This window comes from Periplaneta americana, chromosome 3, assembly GCF_040183065.1.
Source record: "Periplaneta americana isolate PAMFEO1 chromosome 3, P.americana_PAMFEO1_priV1, whole genome shotgun sequence".
NCBI classification, from domain to species: Eukaryota; Metazoa; Arthropoda; class Insecta; order Blattodea; family Blattidae; genus Periplaneta; species Periplaneta americana.
The window spans coordinates 177,762,441-177,789,135 of NC_091119.1; the positions used below are offsets into that span (position 1 = coordinate 177,762,441).

Sequence of the window (26,695 nt, forward strand, 5' to 3'; positions counted from 1 at the left end):
GTGTAGGCCTATAATATGGTCACCTCATCACATTCAAATAGAAAGAATACAGAAAAGTTTTTTACGTTACCTAGGCTATATTGTAAAAAGAATCATCACGTTTTGTCTATGAAAAGCAAATTTCATATAATCAGTTACTTTTTGAATTTAATTATAAAACGTTAAATTCTAGACGATTAATAAATAGCCAAATTTTACTCTATAAGACAGTTAACAGTATACTGAATAATTGTGATTTTCTTAAATTCCTTCAATTCAGTGTAAAAAGAACAGAATTATGTCATAGGCAACTTTTAGTTATTCCAATTCCTAGAACTGTTTTCTCCAAGAACTCTCCATCGTTTGTTATGTGTAATACTTACAACTCTCTGTCTTTAAACTGTGATTCTAAATTACATTTCAGTTTGGCAATTTAAAAATGCCATACAATAAATGTTAAAAAGAACTATATTTCCTAGGTATTTAAATTATGAATAAGTGATTGGCTGATTGGCAAACTTACTCGTGTTAAATTACATAAGCACATGTGGCTTACAGCTGTTTTGGTGCTTCTTCACACCATCCTCAGAGCTACTAGATCTCGGCGTCATCTCGAATTTCGCTGCCTGTTGTGGGGGTGCGTTTGCGTGTTGAAAAGCGGAGTCAAATAGTGTGTGTATTCTGAAATTGATCTGTGTGTTCAGAATTTCATTAGGGTGTGTTTTAGTGTGTCTATATATTTCATATTGTTCTAGTGTGTTGAGTTTTTTTTTTTTTTTTGGATTGCATGTGTAGGATTTCCATGTCTGTATTTATGTTATTGTATGTATGGTTAGCATTAGTTATATGTTCGGCATATGTAGATGTATTGTGTCCTCTGATTATTGCTTTAATATGTTCTTTGTAGCGTGTTTGGAAAACCCAAAAACCAAAAACCAGATCACCAGATGAATTTTTCATAATATCCTTTTTATTGTGGATTTAATTTAATTGTCATATTTTTACTGCTTTCTTATTATTATTTCATTACATTCCATTTGTTGTATTCTTCCTCACGTTTTCCCTATTAACTATTTGTACAGAGTTGTTTCTGTTGTATTCCAATCTTTAGATCTGTACTTTACTTTCTTTTTTCTATTATGATAAAGTTTTCATGTTGTTTAGTGTCGATTTTTATTATGCTATTATTTTTTTATAATGTGTTAGTATTCTGTTCTTTAAGTTTTGTTAAATTTCACTGTTTGTATACTCTGTCACCTGGGTAAGAGAAGGCCCTATGGCCTCAACTCTTCCAGCATAAATGTATAAATAAATTATTATTATTATTATTATTATTATTATTATTATTATTATTATTATTATTATAACTCGTAGTTTTCCAATCCATTTAGGGAACAGAATTAGCCTATTAAGTATCATTATTTTCATACAAATCAATACGGTGTAAAGTCCATGCCAATTCCTGCTTGAAATACTTGAATGCTGCTTAATGCGGTCATCTGCATTCTGGTAAAGTCTTTATTACGCTCCGAGGATTAATGAATACTTTGTTTGCATGTGGGTCGTTAAGGATTTTAACCTCAAATACGTATCGCAGGGTATAATGAATTGGTGTTGCAACATATTAAACTTTGCTTGCAAGATGAGCCCCTGATGGCGACCCATTTACATGGGAAATTGTAAGTCGTAGCTGAGATTCCCGGGGGAGTGCCCCCATTGTGACACCAGACAAGTGTTCTTACGTCACGACGTCTCGCTGCGGGCGCACGGTAGATCCTCAAGGGGACCTCGCCCCAGCACCATTCATCATGGCGTCAAATATAACAACACGGCGCTGCAACTACGGCAAAGAGAATTGAGCAAAAATGAAATTTTATATCGCTGAGGACAAGAGGGAGCTGAGGTAAAGAAAGATGCGACGATATACTGCAAGGAAAGAAAAAAGTGTGGCCAATATTTTAGCTTGAGTTAATAGACTTGTGATACGAACGGAATAGAAGGAATTAAAATGCAATGGAATAGGGTGAATTAGAATAGAATATCATGCAATTGGATAAAATTTATTAGAACGGTATATAATTACATAAAATAACATATACTGCAAAGAAAAAAAGTGTGATCAATATTTTAGCTTGAGTTAATAGAACTATGATACGAACGGAATAGAAGGAATTAAAATGCAATGGAATAGGGTGAATTAGAATAGAATATCATGCAATTGGATAAAATTTATTAGAACGGAATATAATTACATAAAAGAAAGATATAATGCATAGAAAAAAAAGTGTGATCAATATTTTAGCTTGAGTTAATAGAACTATGATACGAACGGAATAGAAGGAATTAAAATACAATGGAATAGGGTGAATTAGAATAGAATAGAATATCATGCAATTGGATAAAATTTATTAGAACGGAATATAATTATGTAAAAGAAACATATACTGCAAAGAAAAAAAAGTGTGATCAATATTTTACGTTGAGTTAATAGAACTATGATACGAACGGAATAGAAGGAATTAAAATACAATGGAATAGGGTGAATTAGAATAGAATATTATGCAATTGGATAACATTTATTAGAACGGAATATAATTACATAAAAGAAAGATATAATGCATAGAAAAAAAAGTGCGATCAATATTTTAGCTTGAGTTAATAGAACTATGATACGAACGGAATAGAAGGAATTAAAATACAATGGAATAGGGTGAATTAGAATAGAACATCATGGAATTGGATAGAATTTATTAGAACGGAATATAATGAAATTAAAGAAAGATTATACTGTATAGAAAAAAGTGTGATCAATATTTTAGCGTGAGTTAATAGACTTGTGATACGAACGGAATAGAAGGAATTAAAATACAATGGAATAGGGTGAATTAGAATAGAATATCATTGAATTGGATAGAATTTATTAGAACGGAATATAATGAAATAAAAGAAAGATACACAGTATAGAAAAAAAGTGTCACCAATTTTTAGCGTGAGTTAATAGACTTGTGATACGAAAGGAATATAAGGAATTAATATAGGCCTACAATGGAATAGGGTGAATTAAAATTGAATATCATGCAATTGGATAGAATTTATTACAACGGAATATAATGAAATAAAAGAATGACATACTGCATAGAAAAAAGTATGATCAATTTTTAGCGTGAGTTAATAGACTTGTGATACGAACGGAATAGAAGGAATTAAAATACAATGGAATAGGGTGAATTAGAATAGAATATCATTGAATTGAATAGAATTTATTAGAACGGAATATAATGAAATAAAATAAATACATACTGCATAGAAAAAAATGTGATCAATATTTCAGCTTGAGTTAATAGAACTGTGATAGGAACGGAGTATAAGAAATTGAAATACAATGGAATCGGGTGAATTAAAATAGGATATAATGGAATTGGATAGAATTTATTAGAACGTAATATAATGAAATAAAAGAAAGATATACTGCATAGAAAAAAATATGATCAATATTTTAACTTGAGTTAATAGAACTGTGATACGAACAGAATAGAAGGAATTAAAATACAATGGAATTGGGTGAATTAGAATAGGATATTATGGAATTGGATAGAATTTATTACAACGTAATATAACGAAATATAAGAAAGGTATACTGCATAGAATAAAAATGTGATCAATTTTTTAGCGTGAGTTAATAGACTTGTGATACGAAAGGAATATAAGGAATTAATATATATGCCTAGAATGGAATAGGGTGAATTAGAATAGAATATCATGGAATTGGATAGAATTTATTAGAACGGAATATAATGAAATAAAAGAAAGATATACTGCATAGAAAAAAATAGAATTTATTAGAACGGAATATAATGAAATATAAGAAAGATGTACTGCACAGAAAAAAAGTGTGATCAATTTTTTAGCGTGAGTTAATAAACTTGTGATACGAATGGAATAGAAGGAATTAAAATACAATGGTATAGGGTGAATTAGAATAGAGTATCATGGGATTTCATAGAATTTATTTATTTATTTAGTTATTTTACGACGCTGTATTAACAACTAGATTATTTAGCGTCTGAATGATATGAAGGTGATAATGCCGGTGAAATGAGTCCGGGGTCCAGCACCGAAAGTTACCCAGCATTTGCTTCTATTGGGTTGAGGGAAAACCCCGGAAAAAACCTCAACCAGGTAACTTGCCCCGACCGGGATTCGAACCCAGGCCACCTGGTTTCGCAGCCAGACGCGCTGACCGTAGAATTTATTAGAAAGGATTGTAACGTAGTGAAAGGAAGTGGATTATAACGGAATATTTATTTATTTATATATTTAATTATATCATTATTTATTTAGTTATTTATTTAATTGTTATTTATTTGTTTGTATGTTTGTTTGTTCGTTTGTTGGTTCGTTCGTTCTTTTTGTTTGTTTGTTTGTCTGTTTATCTATTTAATTATTTAGTTATTATTTATTTAGTTTCTTATTTATTTATTTAATTATATTATTATTCATTTAGTTATTTATTTAGCAATTAATTTAATTATTATTTGTTTGTTTGTTCGTTTGTTTGTTTGTTTGTTTGTTCGTTCGTTTTGTTTGTTTGTTTGTTTGTTGTTAATCTATTTATCTATTTAATTATTTAGTTATTTATCTATTTAATTACTTATTTATTTATTTTTATTTATTTATTTATTCTGGTAGAGTTAAGGTCATGAGGCCTTCTCTTCTACACTACCAGAAGTGAAATAGGCTATACACTGAAACAATTGCAATAACAAAAGTAGTAATGATGTGAATGTGAATATCAATTTGATATGAGTAGAATATGATCAAGTGTGATGTAATGGGTAAGAAAGAAATATAACCAAATGAGATAGATTGAACTGGGAAGGAATACGTTGAAAATAGAGTGCATTGAAACGAAATATAACTTAATGGAATAGCTTAGTATAGATTAATAGAGTATATAATAGATTGGAATATAAAGATTAGAACGGGATATAATGAAGCAGCATAGAATGGATTAGAACACAATATAGTAATAATAGTAAAATGGAGGTGGTGATGGTGGTGGTGGTGGTGGTGGTGGTGGTGGTAATAGCAGTAGCAGCAGCAGCAGCTTTATTTGTCCTGGCAGAGTTAAGGCCGTAAGATTTTCTCGTCCATTGAACCAGGTTTGAATCATACATGAAATATTGTATAAAAATAAACAAACAGAATATAAAACAACTCAGAAGTAGGCACCTAAGAGATTAAAATATAGTAGCTATTTATGTATCAAGTACGCAAAATAAAGCTTTAGCGGATGAAGTAAGTGTTTTTGGACGAGGCGTAAGCCGAAGGTAAATGTTTTGTGTGCTTAGTGCTTAGTTTTTAGTAAAAGCTCTCTAAAATATATTAAATAAGATAATGTAAAAGTAAATATAAATAAAAGGCATAGTCATTCAATTTACATATTGTCACTGCCGTGTGATAAACATAATGAAACAATGTCGACATGATATTAAACATATTATACTATATTATGAATGAATGAATGAATGAATGAATGAATGAATGAATGAATGCTAGCCATGAGGCCTTCTGATGGGGTTAGAACCCCCTCGACAGGGATAGCTTGGTGAGCCATTCCAGGCGAGCTTATCCTGTATGACATGATTATTAACCCTGTTAGAATTTACTTAGTCTCACCACTTTGTTCTTTGTTCATTTTGTGCACTGTAAACATAATACTAACACCGGCACTTTGACAAATACTGATTGCTATTTACACTATTTAACTAACACTATCTTAACACTGACTATGTTACCATTTACCATGACCTTCCCTAGTTCTTTCCACAAAACTCTGTTCTTTTCTGTCCTCGACCATTGTTTCCCCGCCTCTTTGGTAAACATGTCAGACCATCTGAGCCCTGGTCTTTCCTGTCCTCTCTTTCCGACGTAGGGGTCCCACATCGTGACTGCATGGGTCCATCTTGTCTGGTGTAGTCTCGCCACATGTCCCCACCAGATCCACTTCGTTGCCGTGGCACGTTCTGCGTCCCTTCGTCAGTTCGCATCACAAACTTCAACAGCTGGAGTTCTAATCTGTCTCGCCTTCAAGAGGAACAACCCAGTTTTTGTTCCCATTCTCTATTCCCTAAGACATGCAAGCGAACTCCTATTGTGACTTAGCATCGAGGGTGGTAGATATTTTTTCCGGATATGTTCCAATTCGACACACTGTAATAAAATGTGTGTCCAGGAGTCCTTTTCTCCACACAGTGAACAAAGGCGCTCTCTTCCTTCGTTGACAATTTTATTGCCCTTCCATGCCCCCAATCTTAGCCACGCTAATCCTGCTCTGCTGTCTTTGTTACAAAAATTTATGTAGTCACACCTCCCCCAGTTAAGCATGAGATCTGATTGTAGATGTAGTGAGGACTTTTCCGAACATTGGAGCTCAAAAAGGGTGTTATAAGGAGTAATTCTGAAACAAGCAAAGGCTATCATATGACTATTGTTGAAAAATGTCATTGTTAGAAAGTGGCTTTATCTAAACCTGAGAGAACTCACTGTGTTCTCAATTTCGTAAGTCATAGTTCAGATGTGACTCCAGGAAGAGGAAGACGAGTTCATTTTCCAGCAAGATGGTGCACCATTCACTTCCACCATCATGTGTGTGAGAACCTCAACGAGCATCTTCCTTGTCACTCCGTTCTGTTTAGTTTTTCTTTCCTTATCCGTAATTAAGCTTACTGTATGTATTTAATGTTTTTGGAAAGAAAGAGTTCGCTGAATTGTTCGGTTGTGTTGATACACCCGCTAGTGCCTGTCTGCGTGAGTATGCAACACCTGGACCTGGAAGCTGCTGCTTGAATGTGTAACGACCTCGGAGATCCCGTGCTCCCCTACGTCATAATCCGAGCTGTCTGTTCATCTGCATGTGCCCACCGAATTAGTTCTAGCCTATATTGTAGCACTCACTCACTCCGCCCGCCCATTGTTCGGTCCCACGCGCATCCGGGGATTATTCTAGTGACATGGGACGTTATTTTCAATATAATGGAATTTTTCTGTTACGATTTTGTTTCTAGTTTAAAATTATTTTTGTACAGATTTAGAGCCCAATAATTAATATGGTATTTAATGTGATGTGATAAACCTTTACAATATATTTTGCATTTTATAGTGAAACGGCTTCACATATGGGCTATTCTATATGCAATCGATCAGTAAAAAACCTCGCATTTTTTTAATACTCTAATTTTTTCCCTATTTATACAAGGTGCTGAGGAGAGTGCATTTCCAAAAATATACTATCACAAGTCAAACGGTTTTCGTACTATTGAGCGACAAATTTAGCGTATTTTATAAAAACAAGCCTCTTTCAGCGCTTAGAACTCTGGAAACATTTACTGCAGAGCATTGAACGAGAGCTCATTTTGAAGCTGAGATTTGGTAGGTTATGATAAGAAGTAATTCTTATTTTTATTGTATACAGAGAGACAGATAATCTGATTTTACTTAATTTTAGGCTTTTTTTCCCATTTGTAAAAATGTAAAAAATTTTGCGAAAAAACCTTGCATTATTAAGAGCGATTCGGCGTTGTTTGCTTAGTGGCTCGGCAATAAGTTTCGAGGGTATTAAATACATTATTTTCACACGCCTTGACTTGAACGGCGCAGTACCGCACGAACTGGCCGAGAGCTGAAGATAAGCGAGCGCTGGGCGTCATTTTACTCCTGTGCTTATGAAAACTTGTGATAAAGCTAGCCCAGCTATGCGCTACTAGACGAAACATCACGTGTTTATGTCTCCTGGCCTTGCTGGCCTTGGCTAGCTCCCGCCTCACAGTCAGCTGGTTAGTTCACGCGCGTACTATTTATTTTTTTGTATTTAATATTTTCAATACTTTCTTATCTATGGTGCACCAGTAAAAAATATGTGTTTATGTGTACTTTCAATGCGGAATTTAACGATATATTTTTAAAATATTTTTTCGTGGGCAAAGGCATCTTAATGAAGAAAAATCTAAATTTCTCCATTTCCATAAAAAATAATAAAAACTATTTACATATCAATACAGGGTGTATAAAATACGGGGCATAATTTCAGGTATGTATTTCCCACATGTAGACAATCAAAACAGTTCATTACAACATGTGTCCGGAAATGCTTCATTTCCGAGTTATGGCCTTCACAACATTGAAATTCACCGGAACGTTTTTCTTTCCGCAGGTCGTTGTCATTACAGAAGATGTTCAAAATGTCCACCTCCTGCTTGAATACAGACCTCACATCGATGTCTCATTGACCTGCGAACACGATCCCAAACTCCAGGAGTATTGCGTATGTCCTCAGAACATGCCACAATTCGATTCCGAAGGGATTCCAAATCAGGCACCGGAGACGAATAAACCAATGATTTTAAATGGCCCCACAAGTAGAAATCGAGACCGTTCAGATCAGGTGAGCGTGGAGGCCAAGCAATTGGGCCACCTCTACCTATCCATCGATCGGGAAACCTTCGATCCAAGTACCGGCGAGCCGTACGACTGAAGTGTGCAGGAGCGCCATCATGCAAGAAGTGAATGTGTTGACGATTGATCAGTGGAGTGTCTTCTAAAACATGAGGTATGGTTCCGTTGAATTTCAATGTTGTGAAGGCCATAACTCGGAAATAAAGCATTTCCGGACACATGTTGTAATGAACTATTTTGATTGTCTACATGTGGGAAATACATACCTGAAATTATGCCCCGTATTTTTGAAACGCTCTGTATAAACTTTAATTTCTCAACATCAAAATAAACCATTATTTTTATCATTGAGTGAAAGAGTTTCGGAGCCACAACAGTTTAAAGTTGCTAATTTTATGAAAATACGATAAATTTAAATATTTTAAATTTAAACACTTTGAAGTTCTGATGCCTCAAACTTTGCACAAAGCATTGTATCACAGTTCTCTACGTACAAAAAAAGTTTTATTGTATTCAGAAATTGTAAGGTCAATTTTCTCTGTATTTCTGTCGATTTGAGATGGAATAGCCCGTATGTAGTTTTGAAATTTGACACATTGGGAGCGTTACTAGTTATACAGGGACATCACTTTATTTTTACTAACATTTTTAACATTTACCTGGCTATACTCCGAAACACTGTTACCCCACTTCCATTACAGGAGTTTGGAGTTGCTAGTGCAATATGTAAACAAATCATTTTACAACTATAGGAGGAGAGAAAAGTAGTGTATCCATTTATGTTACAGGGAAATATAGTATTACGATTTTCAGTTTGGTCATTACTTTACAGTATTTTATCAAAAAACAGCAGAATAGTAACTTTTTTTTCACAAACTCAAGTCTTCAGGCGGTTATATATATATATTATGTAATGTCTACTTTATTCAGCATATTACTAACCTAATTTATTCCTAAGAATTTTGTGAGCACTTCCGTAAGAAACCCCAATTTCTACAGCTAACTTCTTGACTGACTTTTTAGAACCTCGCTGCATCCTTTCTCTAGCATCTTCTACAGCATCTTCTGTCACTTTTGTTGGCCATCTTACACTTTTCTTCCTTTCTGTACACTCTATTGCTCTAAATTTTATCTACCAGATTAATGACATTTCTACGAAAATATTCCGTAATGATATAATCAGGAAATTATGAAAAAAACTGTTGTTCACATTCGGTTATATTGTAATTCCAGTTTCCATCATCGTCCTTCATACCTACAAACAGTAAAATAAAGCTCTGTTTAAATAATGCTGTTAAGTACCTACCATATTATAGGGTACCGTACTTTTGGTAACTCTAATCTTCACTTGTGCTCAGTCCACACAGATAAATTCAGTTATGCTACACACCATACTTGTGTGAAAATAAACTTCAATAATATAAGCTCTTTCTTCTATAGAAAACGCAACATATTTCTGAAACACACTGTACTCTGTACTGTTTATTTCACTGCTAGCAACAGCGGCCGTGAGTTTGTGTGATTGACGTTAGCAAGGACATTAGTGAAAGAGGTGGGGGGTCAAGTACATTTATAAACGCAGGTACAATAAAAATTGAAGTAAAAATAAAATGATGTCCCTGTATAAAATTCAGCTTACCTCCTGTAATTTCTGACTCATAGTTCTGAGACAGGTCAACAGATTTAAATGTTTTTCATTGTTACCTTCATAACAGAAACCAGAACGTAAGGAAGGTTTAGCTACATTCCGAACAATATTGAAGAGTAGCATGGGAGAGTGAATAGTTCTTCGCTCTTTGAGACGGGCCTAGGACAGCATATTTAGTGAAGGTGTGATACGGTCAGATCTACGGACGTTGCAAATAAATCGAACACATGCATACGCATTTTGTTGCGTAGAGTTCATGCAGTAAACTGAGTAACTTATTGCAAATGTTAATTTGGTTTCCGGAAGGGGCGCTCGACCCTTCAAGCAGTGACGGCCCTCCTCGGAGATGTCGAAGAGGCCCTGAGAGTACCGAAACAGAAGTTCTACGCGGTCTTCGTAGACTACTGCAAAGCATTCGACAGTGTAAACAGGCAGCGGCTAATGGACAAGCTGAACAACATGCAAGGTCTGGACAAACACGTCCTCAACCTGGTCCGCAATATATTAGCGCAAAACTTCATTCAAATAGACGATACATTCCAGAAGTCCAAGGAAGTCTGCCAAACTAGAGGGATACCACAGGGAGACCCTCTAAGCCCGCTCCTTTTCAACGTCATGACAGACACAGGCTCCCCAACAGTGATGTACAAGTACGCAGACGACATGGTGCTCGGGTCTACCAACATAAGAGAGCTACAGGTCTCCATGAACAACCTTTCAGCTTGGGCTGACGAAAACGGTCTGCTCATAAACCAGTCGAAAACTGTACAAATGGTATTCAGAAAGGGAGGAAGAATAGCAAAAAGTGACACAATCTGGATACATAATCGACCCCTGCAAATTACAAATGCATTTAAATACCTCGGTGTAACGATACAGACGACAGCAAAATCCTTCAGAATCCACACTCAAGAACGAGCAACGGCCGCAGTAATAGCTACCCACGACATAACCGACATTACCCAACTAGCACTCTCAACAGCCATGCAGCTTTTCTATGCCAAGATACTCCCTATACTGTCATATGGACTGGACATCACATGGACCCGGCTAAACTACAATGACCTCAAGACCATGGAGAACGTCAAAGCAAGGTTCTTAAAAGCAGCACTGGGAATCTCAAAATATGCACCCTCCAGAATGGCGTACGAACTCGAGCGAGAACCCTTCCTGATAGAGGAACTACGATGCTGCCATCTACCGCAGCAGAACTTCGACTACGCACGGTCATGCAAGAGAAGAAGGCGGAAATAGAAAGTGAATTCTATGGAACGGACGCGATGATCAACCGCAACTGGACAGGGCCGAACAACAAGTTACGAAGCGCCATAACAAGGCTAGCAGTTCACTACAAACTGTGCAGAAGATCAGAGTACCACGAACCTTCCCCCGAATGCGTGTGCAAACTGTGCAACGAAGTGTGTCCAAAATATAATTTTAGTAAATGTGTGAATAGAACGAAGTCACTGGTGGAATATAGTAAAGAGAAGTAACTCATACCAAACTAAATTGCACGTTTGTGCGCACTTCTTTCTTATTATTGTTGCAAATGTTACGAAATTGTTACTGTTTTGTTTATCTTGATATTTGCACAATCTATTAGTTATTTCTAGATATTTAGCAATTTTTCTTAATCACTAATGTATTAGGCAGTCAGTATATTGTATTAGTACTTTATGTGCCAATTTTAATCGTATCTTTGTACTTGTATAGGGGAGAGTCGGGTAGTATCGAACATCGGGTAATATCGGACAGTGCGTTTCTTTCATCTACCACATCTACCACCATATGGTAGTACCTGAATGACATGGTTACGTTTCTCTATGCGACATCACAGAAACGTAACTATGTCAATCAAGTACTATCATCGTGTGGTAGATGAAAGAAACTCACTGTCCGATATTACCCGATGTCCGATACTACCCGACTCTCCTCTAATGTTTATATTCCCCTCTTTTTGCATTTTTTTTCCTTTTTTTCTTTGTTTTTGTAATTTTTTTTTTTGTTTTATTTTTGTAAATTTATTTCTATTTCTGTATTGGAATCCCCTCCTGAGCACGAGTCTTACTCATTCAGGAGTGGGCTGTTCCCTGGTTGAGGTTTTTTCCGGGGTTTTCCCTCAACCCAATATGAGCAAATGCTGGGGAACTTTCGGTGCTGGACCCCGGACTCATTTCACCGGCATTATCACCTTCATCTCATTCAGACGCTAAATAATCTAAGATGTTGATAGAGCGTCGTAAAATAATCCACTAAAAAAAAAAAGGAGTGAGCTAATTTATCTTTCATTGTATTAACTTGTATTCATTTCAAACTTACTAGCAATAAAATAAATAAATAAATAGATTTCTTATTTTCTTCTTCTCTCTCCATTTTTGTACATGTCTATTTGTATTGTGGTGGTGGTGGTGGTGGTGGTAGAGAAGGCCTAATGACCTTAACTTCGTCAGATTAAATAAATAAATAAAAATAAATAACCAAAATGAAATGTAACAATATATTAGTAGCAGTAGACATTTTGATTACGCACTTTTAACTCATTATATCATTTAGGAATATAGTTATAATATCCAATTTCATGTATTGAAATGTAATCTAACTTTTAAAGTACCTATTGAACAAGTTTCGTCTTCGTTTCTGTCACGTTCAGAAATAGTCTAGACTAGTTCTGAACATTACTGGCACGAGGGCAAAACTAGTCAACTAGATCATTTATAACTTAGATTATATTCTGACACATGAAATTGGATATCATAACTACTCGTACATGCCTAAGTACTAGTAGAAGAAATTTCAGTGTAGGAGTCAAAATCTACAACTGCTGAGTTGAGTACAATATCTAGCGGAGGTGTCTTGTACTTCGTGTTACACTAAAAACGTTAGCGTATCTCATCTGTTTTGATTAAGAATGCATTCGAGTCGAAACTGAAGAAACGACGAAAGAAATGAAGCCTGGAAAATCGGAAAGAAGAAAATGGTAACAAAGAAAAAACGAAATAAAAAATAAAAGAAAGAAATCACGACAGAAGAAATGCAAAGAGGGAGAAAATAACAACCAAAGGAAAATAAGAAAGACAAAAAACAGATGAACCAAAGTGTTACTGAAGTGTTGTATCAGTGAAGAAGTGTGTTGTGTCAGTGAAGTGTGTTGTGTAAGTGAAGTGTGTTTCTGCCAGTGAAGCTTTATAGTTTATAGTGGCAGTGGAAAGTATTTGAACAGTGAAATGTTTTTGAAGTGTTAGTGAAATCAGGATAGAATCAGTGAAATATGTCGTAGTTCCAGTGCAGTGTGTGAGTTGCCAGCGAAATGAATGTAGTGCTGAAACGTACTTGTGCAGATATGAACATATCATACTCGTGGATTTTAGTTCGAACTTAAGGTTAAGATACAAATTAGATTTACTTTAAATGTTATTTTAAGTGATCGTGCTTCGCTTATTTTAGGATGCTCCCTATTGTTGTTGTTATTATTATTATTGTTATTATTATTATTATTATTATTATTACTGGTAGTAGTAGTAATTATTACTATTAGTATTATTATTGATTTATTATTAATTGTATATTTAATTAATTGTGTTTATTATTAATTGTCATTATTGAGTATGATTAGTTACACTGCCACCGGGTATATACCCATTAGCAATGTGAATAAATACATACACACAAATAAACTAAAAATGAACGAAGAAAAGAAAGAAACAAAATTTTAAAATAAAAAAAAAACAAGAGAAAGAGGAAAAGGTTATGAAAGAAGTCTTAAAGAAAGTAAACGACAGATAAAATATATAGGAGAATATGAGTTACGAAGAAAGAAAGAAAGAAAGAAAGGATGGAAAGGAAAGAAGAAAGAAAGGAAAGGTTGCAAGCAAAAGGCAAGGACTCAGGACAGGGTAGACTGGTCTTCAATAGTTAAGCAGGCATTGGCTCTAGTTGAGCTGTAACGCCAAAGAGAGAGGGAGTTAGAGACCGAGGAAAGGGAACGACATGTTTAATTTTTGCATATTTTTTTTTACAATTTAGTTATTAGCTAAATTCATACTGGGTGGAAGTGAAATAAACCTGTAGATTTTCAGAGCGAATAGCTCATGTTGTATGTAACAAAAAGTGTAATATATTGGTGGAAAGTTCATAGTTTTCTCAGAAAAAATGTTTTCCCCCCTCCCAGATGTTTAACACCTTATTCCGTAACTATTGCTAGTAGACCGTGATTTTTTACCCATATCTAGGCCTATAGAAAGTCTAATAAACATTTGTTTATCATTCTGGCGTTTTCAATAGCGTGGACGATTTTCGTGTAAATCTAATTTGAAGCCACTGAACGATGCAATCAGATTGCAACACTGTAACCAGAGAGCGTGGCGGAATACATTTCACGTAGACTGAGTTCGTTGACCTCTTACATCTGTATTCCGAGAAGAAAGGTGACTATTAGGAGCGATGTTGCCACACTGCTGAAACTTCCAGCTTAATTTTCTAATTTACTGCGCATTTAATCACAAAACATAATGCAGGGTTTAAATGATATACGAGGGCTATTCATAAAGTAACTTCCGTTTATTTCTTACAAACTTGTGAATGATGTTACAGAATTGGGTTACAATACGTTTGAAAGCCTACACTCTAATTTATTTTTCCACATAGTTTCCAGTCACATTGAGACACTTGTAGCGTTTGACGAGCTTTGAAATTCCGCAATCGTAGAATTCGGCCGCCTGCGTCTGAAGCCAACCTACGACGCTGATTTTCAACTCTTCGTCATCGTCAAAGCGCTTCGAGCCAAGCCACGTCTTCATGTGCATGAAGAGATGGTAATCGCTAGGCGCAAAATGTGATGCTTTTCTCGATCAGATTGTGACAGGAGATGAGACTTGTGTGCGGTATGTGAATGCAGAAACAAAGCTTCAATCAATGCAGTGGAGCCATACTCACTCGCCGAAAAGAACCTACAAAGTGTCGCCAAACACTTTCCACGAGGAAACTCATGGCAACTGTCTTCTGCGAGAGGAAAGGAATTTTGCTAGTGGAGTTCTTGGAGAGGAATGCCACAATTAACGCTGAGCGTTACTGTAACACACTAACAAACTTGAAAAGGGCCATTCAAAACAAACGTCGTGACATGTTGAGCTCTGGGGTGATTTTCCTGCATGACAACGCCCGGCCGCATACAGCGCGTCGTACTGCGACCGAACTGCAAGAGTTCAACTGGAAAGTATTGGATCACCCTATCTATAGCCTAGATTTGGCGCCTAGCGATTACCATCTCTTCATGCACATGAAGACGTGGCTTGGCTCGAAGCGCTTTCACGATGACGAAGAGTTGAAAACCAGCGTCGTAGGTTGGTTTCAGTCGCAGGCGGCCGAATTCTACGATTGCGGAATTTCAAAGCTCGTCAAACGCTACGACAAGTGTCTCAATGTGACTGGAAACTATGTGGAAAAATAAACTAGAGTGTATACTTTCAAACGTATTGCACCGCAATTCTGTAACGTCATTCATAGGTTTCTGAAAAATAAACGGAAGTTACTTTATGAATAGCCGTCATAAATTGCCAAAAAAAAAAAATTCTTATGTTAGAGCATAAATTACTGAACAGAAAAAATCTGAAAAATTTTTTCTGCAACTTTTGTGGTTTCTCTAGAAAAATATTATCTGTGAGGCTAACGTTTTTGGAAATGGTAGTAGACCGTCATTATTTACTTTGGTCTGCCACGAATAGCCCTGCCAAGACTCTGGAATTCGTTACCTGCTAGCATCAGGGACTGTCGAAATAAAATTCAATTCAAACGCAAACTTACTAGGCACTTGGTCAGTAATTGAGACTCGTTCAGACATGGTTTCTTGTAAATAGTTCTTTTAATCTACCACAAAATATCTCAATATCCGGTAATTTCATCACTATAGAATTTTGTTATTGTAGGTTTAATTTGTAATTTAGTAAATACAAAAATATTCTTTGTTCTTAACTTCTATGATAAAATGTCTAGCTTTCATTAATCAGGTATTCTTGTCGTACTTTAATTTTTATTGTAATTGTCATTGTAAATTTAATATTAATTGTAATCTTATTGTTCATGTTATAGTTGTAATCCCCTGGTAGAGGGGCAGAGAAGGCCTGATGGCCTTATCTCTACCAGGTTAAATAAATAAATCTAAATCTAAAAAATCTACATTGCAACTGTGGCGATATCCTTGTTTACAAATCAAGGTATTGTGTGTTAATGTTTGTTGGACGGAAGGTAATTGACAATGACGTTCACATTGACTCGAACAGTAAATATTAGACTATTATCACTCCTAAAAACAGATGTACAGTCTGTATAATTGTGGCTCGTTTTCGCCCCGTATAGATTTCCTATTTATTTAAGTGTACTCTGTCGTCCCTTTTAATCTCCAGGACTATTTCTATTATTGTATTTGTATTCCTGGTGTTGTGGAAGAGAAGGCCTGATGGCCTTAACTACACCAGAATAAATAAATGAATGAATGAATGAATGAATGAATGAATGAATGAATGAATGAATGAATAAATAAATATTTCACTTCCACCCTGCATATTTTTTGTTTTGAATGTAACGCCGCAGTAACCCCTGCACGCTTAAGATCTACCTACTAAAAATAGCTTCTGTAAATACAAAATTCAAGGTAGGCCTCGGTGGCGTAGTTGGTATAGCGCTGGCCTTCTATGCTCAAGGTTGCGGGTTCGATCTCGGCCCAGGTGACGGCATTTAATTGTGTTTAAATGCGACAGGCTCATGTCAGTAGATTTACTGGCATGTAAAAGAACTCCCGCGGGACAAAATTCCGGCACACCGGCGACGCTGATATAACCAAATACCTTACTATAATAATACCGGACAGCTAGTAACTTTACGTGCGAACGACGCTGATGCTGCTACCTAGGCGGCCGGTGTGGTGATACTCGCGAAACAAGCTGTAATCAATTGCAATGTATATTGTTGCCGAGCTAGTTAATAGTTTTATTAATTAGTGCTGTGTTAAAATGTCAGAGTGTATATTATATGCTGTTTATAGTTGCTACAAAATTACAGCATTACTAATTGCTCCAAATCGTACTTTCGATTTCCGAGGGATCATAAAACGTGAGTCAACAACATTCTTTAATAGGGCTAATTCCTTCGTCTTTGTGTTGATAGAAAAATACAAATTGGCTTTTTTATCTAGACCTAATAAATGAATAGAAGTTAAAATGTATCGGATATTTTAAGGTTTTATCAAATTAAGTTTTTTTGTTGTCCACATGCCTTTACTAATTATTACAAGCATCAGATTACTATCAATTTTATCTTTGCAGTTGTCAGTAATGCGTATATAAAGCATTATTGTAAATTCATTCCTAATATCATAATTGATTTTATAACACTAAACCAAAGAAAAAATATGTAACAATTAATTACGGAAAGTAATATGAAGTATGCAATATTTCTCATGATATGCAGCTTTGATATAAGATAATAATTTTACATTAAATATTAATCAACATTTCTTAAGTGTTTCATATATTACTCCACATTAGTAACTCACGTTTTAAACAATAGTCAGAATCCCACTATGTTAATATTTGTATATGTGCACGTAATTCCATCCCGCTCCACTAGATGTCAGGTCCGTGATATTTCGTACTCACGCCAATGCTGCTAGTATACAGCTGTCCGGTATTATTATACAGGGACATCATTTTATTTTTACTTCAATTTTTATTGTACTTGAGTTTTTAATGTACTTCACTCCCACCCCCTCTACTAATGAAGTTCAACAGTCCTGCACATAGATCCAATACCGCATATATAGTCATAGTAGCCTTGCGGTCATAGTAAACAGTACGTTCCAAAAATATGTTCGCGTTTTCCAGTGACAAAAGTGCTTTCAATATTGAATCATTTTCGCACAGGTACTGTCGTCTATTTTCCTACGTCGTATCCCGGTTTCCCCCACCTGCTTTTATTCGTCAGCTAGTGGCTGGGTTGACGTCTTAGCTCTTTTGTGAGAACATTAATTTCTGTTAGGAATTAGACCTCTACGTAATATTATACAACTATTTAAAACAACTTAAATAAAAGGGCCTCGTTAGGTAATTAACTGTCACGTGATTTCCTCCCTTTCTACGACCCTACGACATAACCACTTGCACGGACAGTAGATTGCCTAGTATGTCTGAGGAATTTTATCTTTTCGGATCGGGCAGAAGTAAAGACTGAATTTACAGTACGTAAGGTACTCTCTTATAGAGTAGGTACAGAATTATTTCAACATGAGTTACTAGTTAAGAAGGACGAAACTGGTAATTGGGATTAGGTACAATAGTCTATAGTGCGATAATATGCACATTAGAACTGAAGCCTGTATCGAAATGAACGGCCACCATTTTCAAAAATGTGTTTAAATATCCGTATTATGATTATTTTTCGATTTAACTTTATTCTCTATATTGTACGCTAATGTGCTGTAGACAGTATAATATACACTGCATAATGAATACGTCCACATGGACAGCTCAGATCATGAGTAAAACACTCATTCTTAATACTATACTGTACTCTGATTAAACAAAAACCTAATGAAAATGATCAAACTCAAAAGCGCGATATTTTCTAGTTTACGTAAATGGATGAACTACTTTTCTTTCCTCCTATACCTAGTAAAGTGATTTGTTTGTATATTACGCCAGTATCATCGAACTCCAGTCGTGGAAGAGGGTAGCAAACGCCGTTGATACAAAGGTACAGCCAGGTTAATATTAGAAATGTTAGTAAAAATAAAATGGTATCCCTGCAGTAAGGTATTTGATATAACCTGTGGAGTTGTGAGCGTCGTTAGATAAACCATAATTTTCATACTTTTTTATACAAAATTCAACTGTCTGCTGTTAACAGTTTGTCATTTTGCAAATTAAAAATTATATCGCAATAGCCGCTTCATAAATGCAGTGAAAATTCTGTGAGAAGTTGAGAAACTTTGTGCTTGCCCGAATTTTTTTTTCGTTTCTACACATGTAATCGCCGTGGACTGCCAAGTAGGGGTAGGATTTAAATGAAATGAACAACTTCCCCTCCGGTTTCGAAATTTTAATCACCCCCGTTGCTCTCAAGATTGAAAACGTAAGCCCTTTTAATATACAATCCATTGGAAACAAGCGACACCCGGCTACAGCCTGGATGTATGTATAATTACACGTCTCATGCTGGGCTCTCTGCTATATAATAAGTACCCCCAGCAAGTTAATTTACATAACACGGGGAGACATTTTCATGTTCCACGCACAGACGGACTGACTTCTAGATGAGTTTCTCCTTCCTGGGAACCTACAACTGTCAACACAAACCAGAAAACGTATCACAAATTGAATTGTCAAAATGTTACGTTACTGCAATTCTACGAGAATTTCAAGCCAAACAATTTGCGCTAGGGCGGATTTTGCCCATGTGTGGGGGGAATAAGACGAAGGATTATCACTCGCTCTCAACAAAACTTGAATAATCACACATGCTTCTACATACAGCTTCCTTAACTGATGATTTATACCAATCTCTAGTATGAATTTCATTAAATTAACAATACTATATTCACGTTATAATATAAAGTAATTGCATTTTAGTATTCTACATACCCTAGGCTTTGGAAACAAGTCCTTATTAGATGTAGCGCGAAAAAAAGAGAATTCGTGAATCCCCAAACAACTATAGACCAAGAACTCCTGCTTGACAAAATTCCGGCACATCCGGCGACGCTGATATAACCTCTGCAGTTGCGAGCGTCGTCAAATAAAACATAACATAACTATAGACCAATCAGTATCCTGCCAGCTCTGTCAAAAGCACTGGAGTTCATAGTACATAAGCAATTGACTGATTACCTCCATTGACAGCAGACTAGGTGACAAAAGCTTCTCAACCGAATAATAACAGACGAGTGAGTTAAAATTATTTTTAATTTCTTTTCAAATTCTATAGCCTATTTAAAAAGCATTATTCTTTTAAATAAACTATAGCCTACTTTTCGTATTGAGGATTTTACTGTTTTTCATATGGGTGAACATCAGAGGTCTGCATCGGACGTTTTCGCTCGAGCGCCAAGTAGTTCATAGCATAATCCGATAGGTAGCGCACATGCATGATGGGTAAAATTGTCACGAGCGATAAATCCTTGAACGGTATAAGCCGAGCGTTAGACATTCGTTCTTGTTACAGTGTGAACTGTGTAGTAACATCATGGATATTTATCATTTCAAAACTTTGCAGTTTTTAACTAACCTCTCCATAGTACAACTACAAAACTTGCTTTAAAATGTAATATAAATGTTGTAGGTAAATGTTTTTTTTTCTCCGCACAGGAGTGGTTTTGTTTTTGCCACATCTGATAGATGTTATTGGATGTAAATGCAATTATTATAAACGGAGAACACAATCACGATAATGCAAGAACTGTATCAAGTTTTCTAGTAATAATAGTAATAATAATAATAATAATAATAATAATAATAATAATAATAATCAGTGTATCAATCTTTGCGTCTGTAACAGTTGTGCAGCATGATTTTTCGTTTTATTATATTGTCTGTGACGTTATCTCTGTACTAATATTGTTATTAATCTACTGCTATAGCAATAATATTTTGTAAAACGTTTCTACATTGTCGCAGTATATAGGCGGAACACTATGTATGGACCTATTATATTATATATGTGGTAAATCAAATATTGAATAATTATTGATTAGCAATAATAACTGTATATCGAAGTTTTTCATACTATTTTATTTATAACTTCATGTTCCTGTTTTGGTACGTTCCATTGACTCTTCCATTAAACGTTTGTCATAAACGCAGAAAATAAAACCTTATTTTTACCGTGTGGGCAAAACACATGTGTATCTTATCTGTTGCCTTCCTTACAAGATAAGACATGTCGGTGAGATGACCTTGTATTGTGCTTCAATTTATTACGAGCGTATCACGACCGATCTTATCTCACTCGAGGGTGCGACACTCGACAGAGTTCAAGCGAGCGATTTAACTCCAATGCAGCACTCTGGTGAACATGTACTTAATATGCATACAAAGTTTCGTTAAAAAATCTTAATGTATATTTAATGATCATGTAATCGCTGTAATTTCGGTTGAACAAAAATTCATGATTTTTAAGAATACCTATTAGGTTTTCAGAAACATTAAGATCGCATAGTGATACTCAATTATTTTAAATTGAGCATTCCAATTTTTTAATTCCAGAGGATCTATAGATTCTGACGGGAAAATGTTGGAATAAAGTAAAATTTAACTAGCGAAACGCTGTTTTTTTTACTTGAAAATATATGAATAACTACATAAAAAGAAAATAAGAAAATTGGTTCATTTGTAATAAAATATTTATTTCTTCCTTACATTTCCTTAGAAGAAGTTTAATCTTGAATGTTTCAGGCGGAGCGGAAGATGGTGCGGGAGTGGCCCAGAAGGACCCATCGACCGGGAGATACAGGATAAGATCCCGGGGCGTCCGCACCATGGGCACGTCTTGCTGGTCCCCGCTTCTCTGTCTTCTCACGGCAGCGCTCGTGGCGGCAGGTGAGTCAACTATCATAGCCACTATTTTTATACAGTGAGATTTTTTAAAGTGCTGACAAATGTTCGGCATCTTTGTCCTGGCGGCTGCCTGTACCTGGCATAGTAAGATTCTGTTCTTCGGAACAAAAGTATCACTGCAGCTTATTTTCAGAAGCTCTACGTTGTCGTGGTGTTGTTTACATCCAGATTCACTGCCTAATGCGTTTATCTATTGGTTAGTAATGTTGTTCGCGACAACTTAGGTCGGATGATTTGCTGAACGGAGGACTACTGCGTTCGACTCTCACTAAATACCATACTCAAACATATCAGGATTCATGGCACCACGATTTTTGTATAAGCTAATGGAAAAAATTAACGATTGTACTGAATGAGCTGTTTCTCCCAGGATATTATAGGAAAACTACTTGGTTTCTCAACTCAGATTAAAGATTGAATTAATTATGAAAAAATTATAGGCTTATTTGATTTATTAAATTTACAAACTAACATGATGGATTACTTACATGATATACCCCTAGACCAGGCCTGCACAAGGTTTGCGCTCTCCGAGCCGGCTCACAGCTCATGAGCGGAGGCAGATATTGACTGCGCTCTGTATAAGGGTGGACTGGAAGAAGGGGTGACCCTCATACAAAATGTACACAAAAGAAAGTACTATTACGAGTGCTTATGAAATGAATTCCCGTTCAGTGTTTGCAAAACTATTATTAATTAATAAATAAATATTTATTTACAGAAATAATAGAAATTCTACAGCTACTTAAATGTAGAATATCATTTTGTTATATTTTTATTTATCAGTAAATCAAAACGGGGTTTTATGCTGTTCGCAGCTGAAAGGAACAGTAGCCTATTGATCGTAATGAAACATCTGTTAAAGATGTTCCATGCCTGCCTTTATTAAAGTTGATTATAGAAAACAATTGCTCACAAATATAAATGTTGAGCCAAACATAGTAATCACTTTCACAGCCAGCCTGTGTAGTCGTGGATATTATTGCTAATGTTTAATCTTGTAAAACTCAACCAGGCTAGTAGTATTATTCAAACGATCTTTAGCTCTTAGGTCACATTGAAGATCAGTAAGTTCAAGCTGTAAATCGCTAAATGTTAAATGTTATGTTCCGTCTTTTAGATTCCTCCACATTGTACTGTAGCAGTAGGTAAGCGACGTGAAACAGTTACTGAGAATAGGCCTACACACTGCACTCCACTAGATAACTGAGTGGTCGTTTCCCTTTCCTCTACCTATAGCAAGTCTATGTGATTCTGACGTATCTTCCTCTCCGTTTCGGCGAGCGGTAAACACGGGTCTCCCGCTCCGAAGGAGCGCTGTTTGTGCAGGTATGCCCTAGACGGAGTTGACGCCATCACGATCTGTTTCCTACCCAGTCTAATCTTGTAACAAAATGCTCTTTATGTTCTCTTACCGAATTCCCGGCCGTGGCATCACTCACGCTACCCAGTAAATGAGATGGACTTTAGGATCTTTTTCATTTATACAGTACGTACTTTAAGATGCCATCTTAATCATCTATTACAATTAAACAATTCTGTGCAATATAGTAATACGTCGCTTTGTTGGGTCTATGCGTGAGAAAAGAGTTCGAACATTGCGTGTTTCAATTTAACCAATTAAAATACATGATTAATTTCACTGGACCAATGTCATTAGTCCAGGTGTGACTCGTGGCGTAAGGATGCTTTTATCGCAGTTGGTGATCGAAAACACGCGTGACATAGCTTTTATCGAGTCGTCAGTTCGCTGCTATCTAGGTGCTCAGGAGAGAATCGCTGGTTAACGAATATTAATAATAATAATAATAATAATAATAATAATAATAATAATAATAATAATAATATAATAATAATAATAATATAACTTAGTAGTTGATACAGCGTCCTTAAATAACCACGTGAAATAGTAGTAGTAGTAGTAGTAGTAGTAGTAGTAGTAGTAGTAATAATAATAATAATAATAATAATAATAATAATAATCGTCATTAAAAAGAACACGACTTTATACCCTTTGCTCGTACTGGTTTCAAGTTTGTACTCATATTTAAAAATACTTTTAAATAGTATATAATGGTGAGTAAAGAAAAAGTAACTCCCTATGCATCTAAAAATTATGCCTCACAACACACTTATAATAATCCTAAACGTTCTCCTATATAACTTACATGAAAAAGTCGGATGAAATTATGGCTACAATTTGTTGTGTATCTCCAGTCTAAATATTAATACGGTACATTTATAATAATAATAATAATAATAATAATAATAATAATAATAATAATAATAATAATAATAATTTTTATTTGAAAGATAATAATACTACACTTTTGGTTGCCACTCCCGATGAAGCAAAAGCTTATGGCAGGGAGTGGAGTATTACATTGAATCATAAAAATTAATGTTACAAGCTTAAGTCTACACTAAGATAATTAGCCTATTTGTTTAATTTAAGTAATCAAATGTAAATAAGCAAAACTGAAGTGAAAAACACTAAAATAATAATACAAGAAATACAGTGAAATTATAGCCCTATCAAATACACAGAAGACAGGTTAACTAGAAAGTACAAGGGGCGAGAGCCCCTTTTAACAATAATAAAATAAAATGAAATATTATTAAATAATACAATAAAATTGTAAATTAAATACAAAATACAATGCAATAACATAGTGGAGTAATATATTATATACATAAATGATATTTTATTTCTATTTTATATATTGAATTTTGAAATATTCATAACATAAAAATATTTTTTTAATTTAATGTAAGAAAGAAATATAAAGAAATGTAAAACATCAAAAATGAAAATATAAAAAAATAATGTATATATATATGTATATGTGTATGTATATATATATATATATATATATATATATATATATATATATATCCATGTATTGTGGGTCCCTATCACCACGGCATGGCGCGTCCTCAGGTTGCGGATAGAGGAGACGGCCTCCAGATATGGAGGGTAGCTGCGAATATATTGAATAAGCAGTCGTGGACAGCCGATAAGGGGTGGTCCTCCAGCTTGGGGGTTGGGCGAAGGGCTAACAACCCATCACCGTAAAAAACAGCTTGTTACGAATTCCTACAGTAAGCCTCGGAATAGGACTGATTCTCTGGCACGACCACAGCAAAGGAATAAGGTTTTGAGATGTGGCACTTGGAACGTAACTAGTCTTTATAGAACAGGAGGGGTAACATTAGTAGCAAAAGAACTAGCTAGATATAGAATAGACTTTGTGGGAGTACAAGAGGTTAGGTTAGATGGGAATGGCATATCACAAATAGGAGATTACTTGTTGTATTATGGGGAAGGAAACATTAATCACCAATTAGGAACAGGATTCTTTGTTCATAAAAGAATAAAATCAGCAGTAAACAAGGTCGAATTTATCAGTGACAGGTTATCATATTTAGTACTTAAGGGTAGATGGTGCGACATCATAGTTATAAATGCTCACGCCCCTACAGAAGAGAAAGACGACCATATAAAGAATAGCTTCTATGAGGAATTGGAACATACTTTTGATCAGTTCCCTAGATATCACATGAAAATTTTATTGGGGGATTTCAATGCTAAAGTAGGACGGGAGGATATTTTTAGACCAACTATTGGAAAAGAGAGCCTACACGCAATTAGTAGTGACAATGGAGTTAGATTAGTCAACTTTGCCACATCGAAAAGTTTAATTGTCAAAAGTACAACATTCCCCCATAAGGATATACATAAATATACTTGGACTTCTCCAGATGGATTGACACACAACCAAATAGATCATATCTTGATAGATAAACGGAGACATACTAGTATAGTAGATATTCGAACTTTCAGGGGTGCAGACTGTAATTCTGACCATTATTTGGTGATTGGAGAATTAAGAGAAAGATTATCAGTAGCCAAGCGAGTAGAGCAACAAGTTAATATTACTAAATTCAATATTTTGAAATTAAAGGACGAGGAAGCTAAGCAAAATTATCAGGTCGAAATTTCGAATAGGTTTGCCACTTTAGAAAGTTCCGACGAAGTTGAGAAAGAATTAGATGTTAATAGCGTGTGGGAAAATATCAGAGATAGTATCAAAATTGCAGCTGAGCAGAGCATAGGTTATTATGAAACTAAGAAAAAGAAACCGTGGTTTGATGAAGATTGTTGCATGGTAGTAGAAAGAAGGAAACAGGCAAAATTGAAATTCTTACAGGATCCAGTTGAGGAGAAGAGAGATAATTATTTCAATGAAAGACGGGAAGCAAGTCGTACACTTAGGAATAAAAAGAGAGGTTACTTGAAGGAAAAACTGAATGAGGTAGAAATAAATAGTAGGAATAAAAACATTCGAGATTTATATAAGGGTATAAAGGAATTTAAGAACGGATATCAGCCAAGGGTAAACGTGATCAAGGATGAGAATGGTAACTTGCTTGCAGACTCTCCATCAATCCTAAACAGATGGAAAAACTATTTTGCGCAACTACTAAATGTACATAGGCCAAATAGAAATGATCGGGACGAAATTGAAATACAAACTGCTGAGCCATTTATACCCGAACCCACGCTTTCAGAAGTCGAAATTGCGATAGAAAGTCTGAAAAAGTACAAGTCTCCAGGTATCGATCAAATTCCAGCAGAATTAATACAAGAGGGTGGGAGTGCATTATATAGCGAAATTTATAAACTTGTACTTGCTATTTGGGAAAAGGAAATTGTACCAGAACAATGGAAGGAGTCCATAATTGTACCTATTTTTAAAAAGGGGGACAAAACCAACTGTGGTAACTTTCGAGGAATATCACTATTGTTGACGTCGTACAAAATTTTGTCCAATATTCTTTTGAGAAGATTAACTCCGTACGTAGATGAAATTATTGGGGATCATCAGTGCGGTTTTCGGCGTAATAGATCGACTATTGATCAGATTTTTTGTATTCGACAGATAATGGAGAAAAAATGGGAGTATAAGGGTACAGTACATCAGTTATTCATAGATTTCAAAAAGGCTTATGA

At 35.3% G+C, this 26,695-nt stretch overlaps 1 protein-coding gene across 5 annotated transcripts in view; it reads left to right on the top strand.

The window, feature by feature from the left end:
• LOC138696857 (zwei Ig domain protein zig-8-like) overlaps positions 1 to 26,695 on the top strand; it is a 1,911,002-nt gene that overhangs the window by 1,292,398 nt on the left and 591,909 nt on the right. For all 5 annotated transcript variants that reach the window (XM_069822306.1, XM_069822304.1, XM_069822309.1 and 2 more), the window contains one exon: positions 21,520 to 21,663. In XM_069822306.1, coding sequence (XP_069678407.1) covers positions 21,603 to 21,663 — 61 coding nt within the window. In that variant the 5' untranslated portion in view covers positions 21,520 to 21,602. The remainder of the gene's footprint in view (positions 1 to 21,519; positions 21,664 to 26,695) is intronic.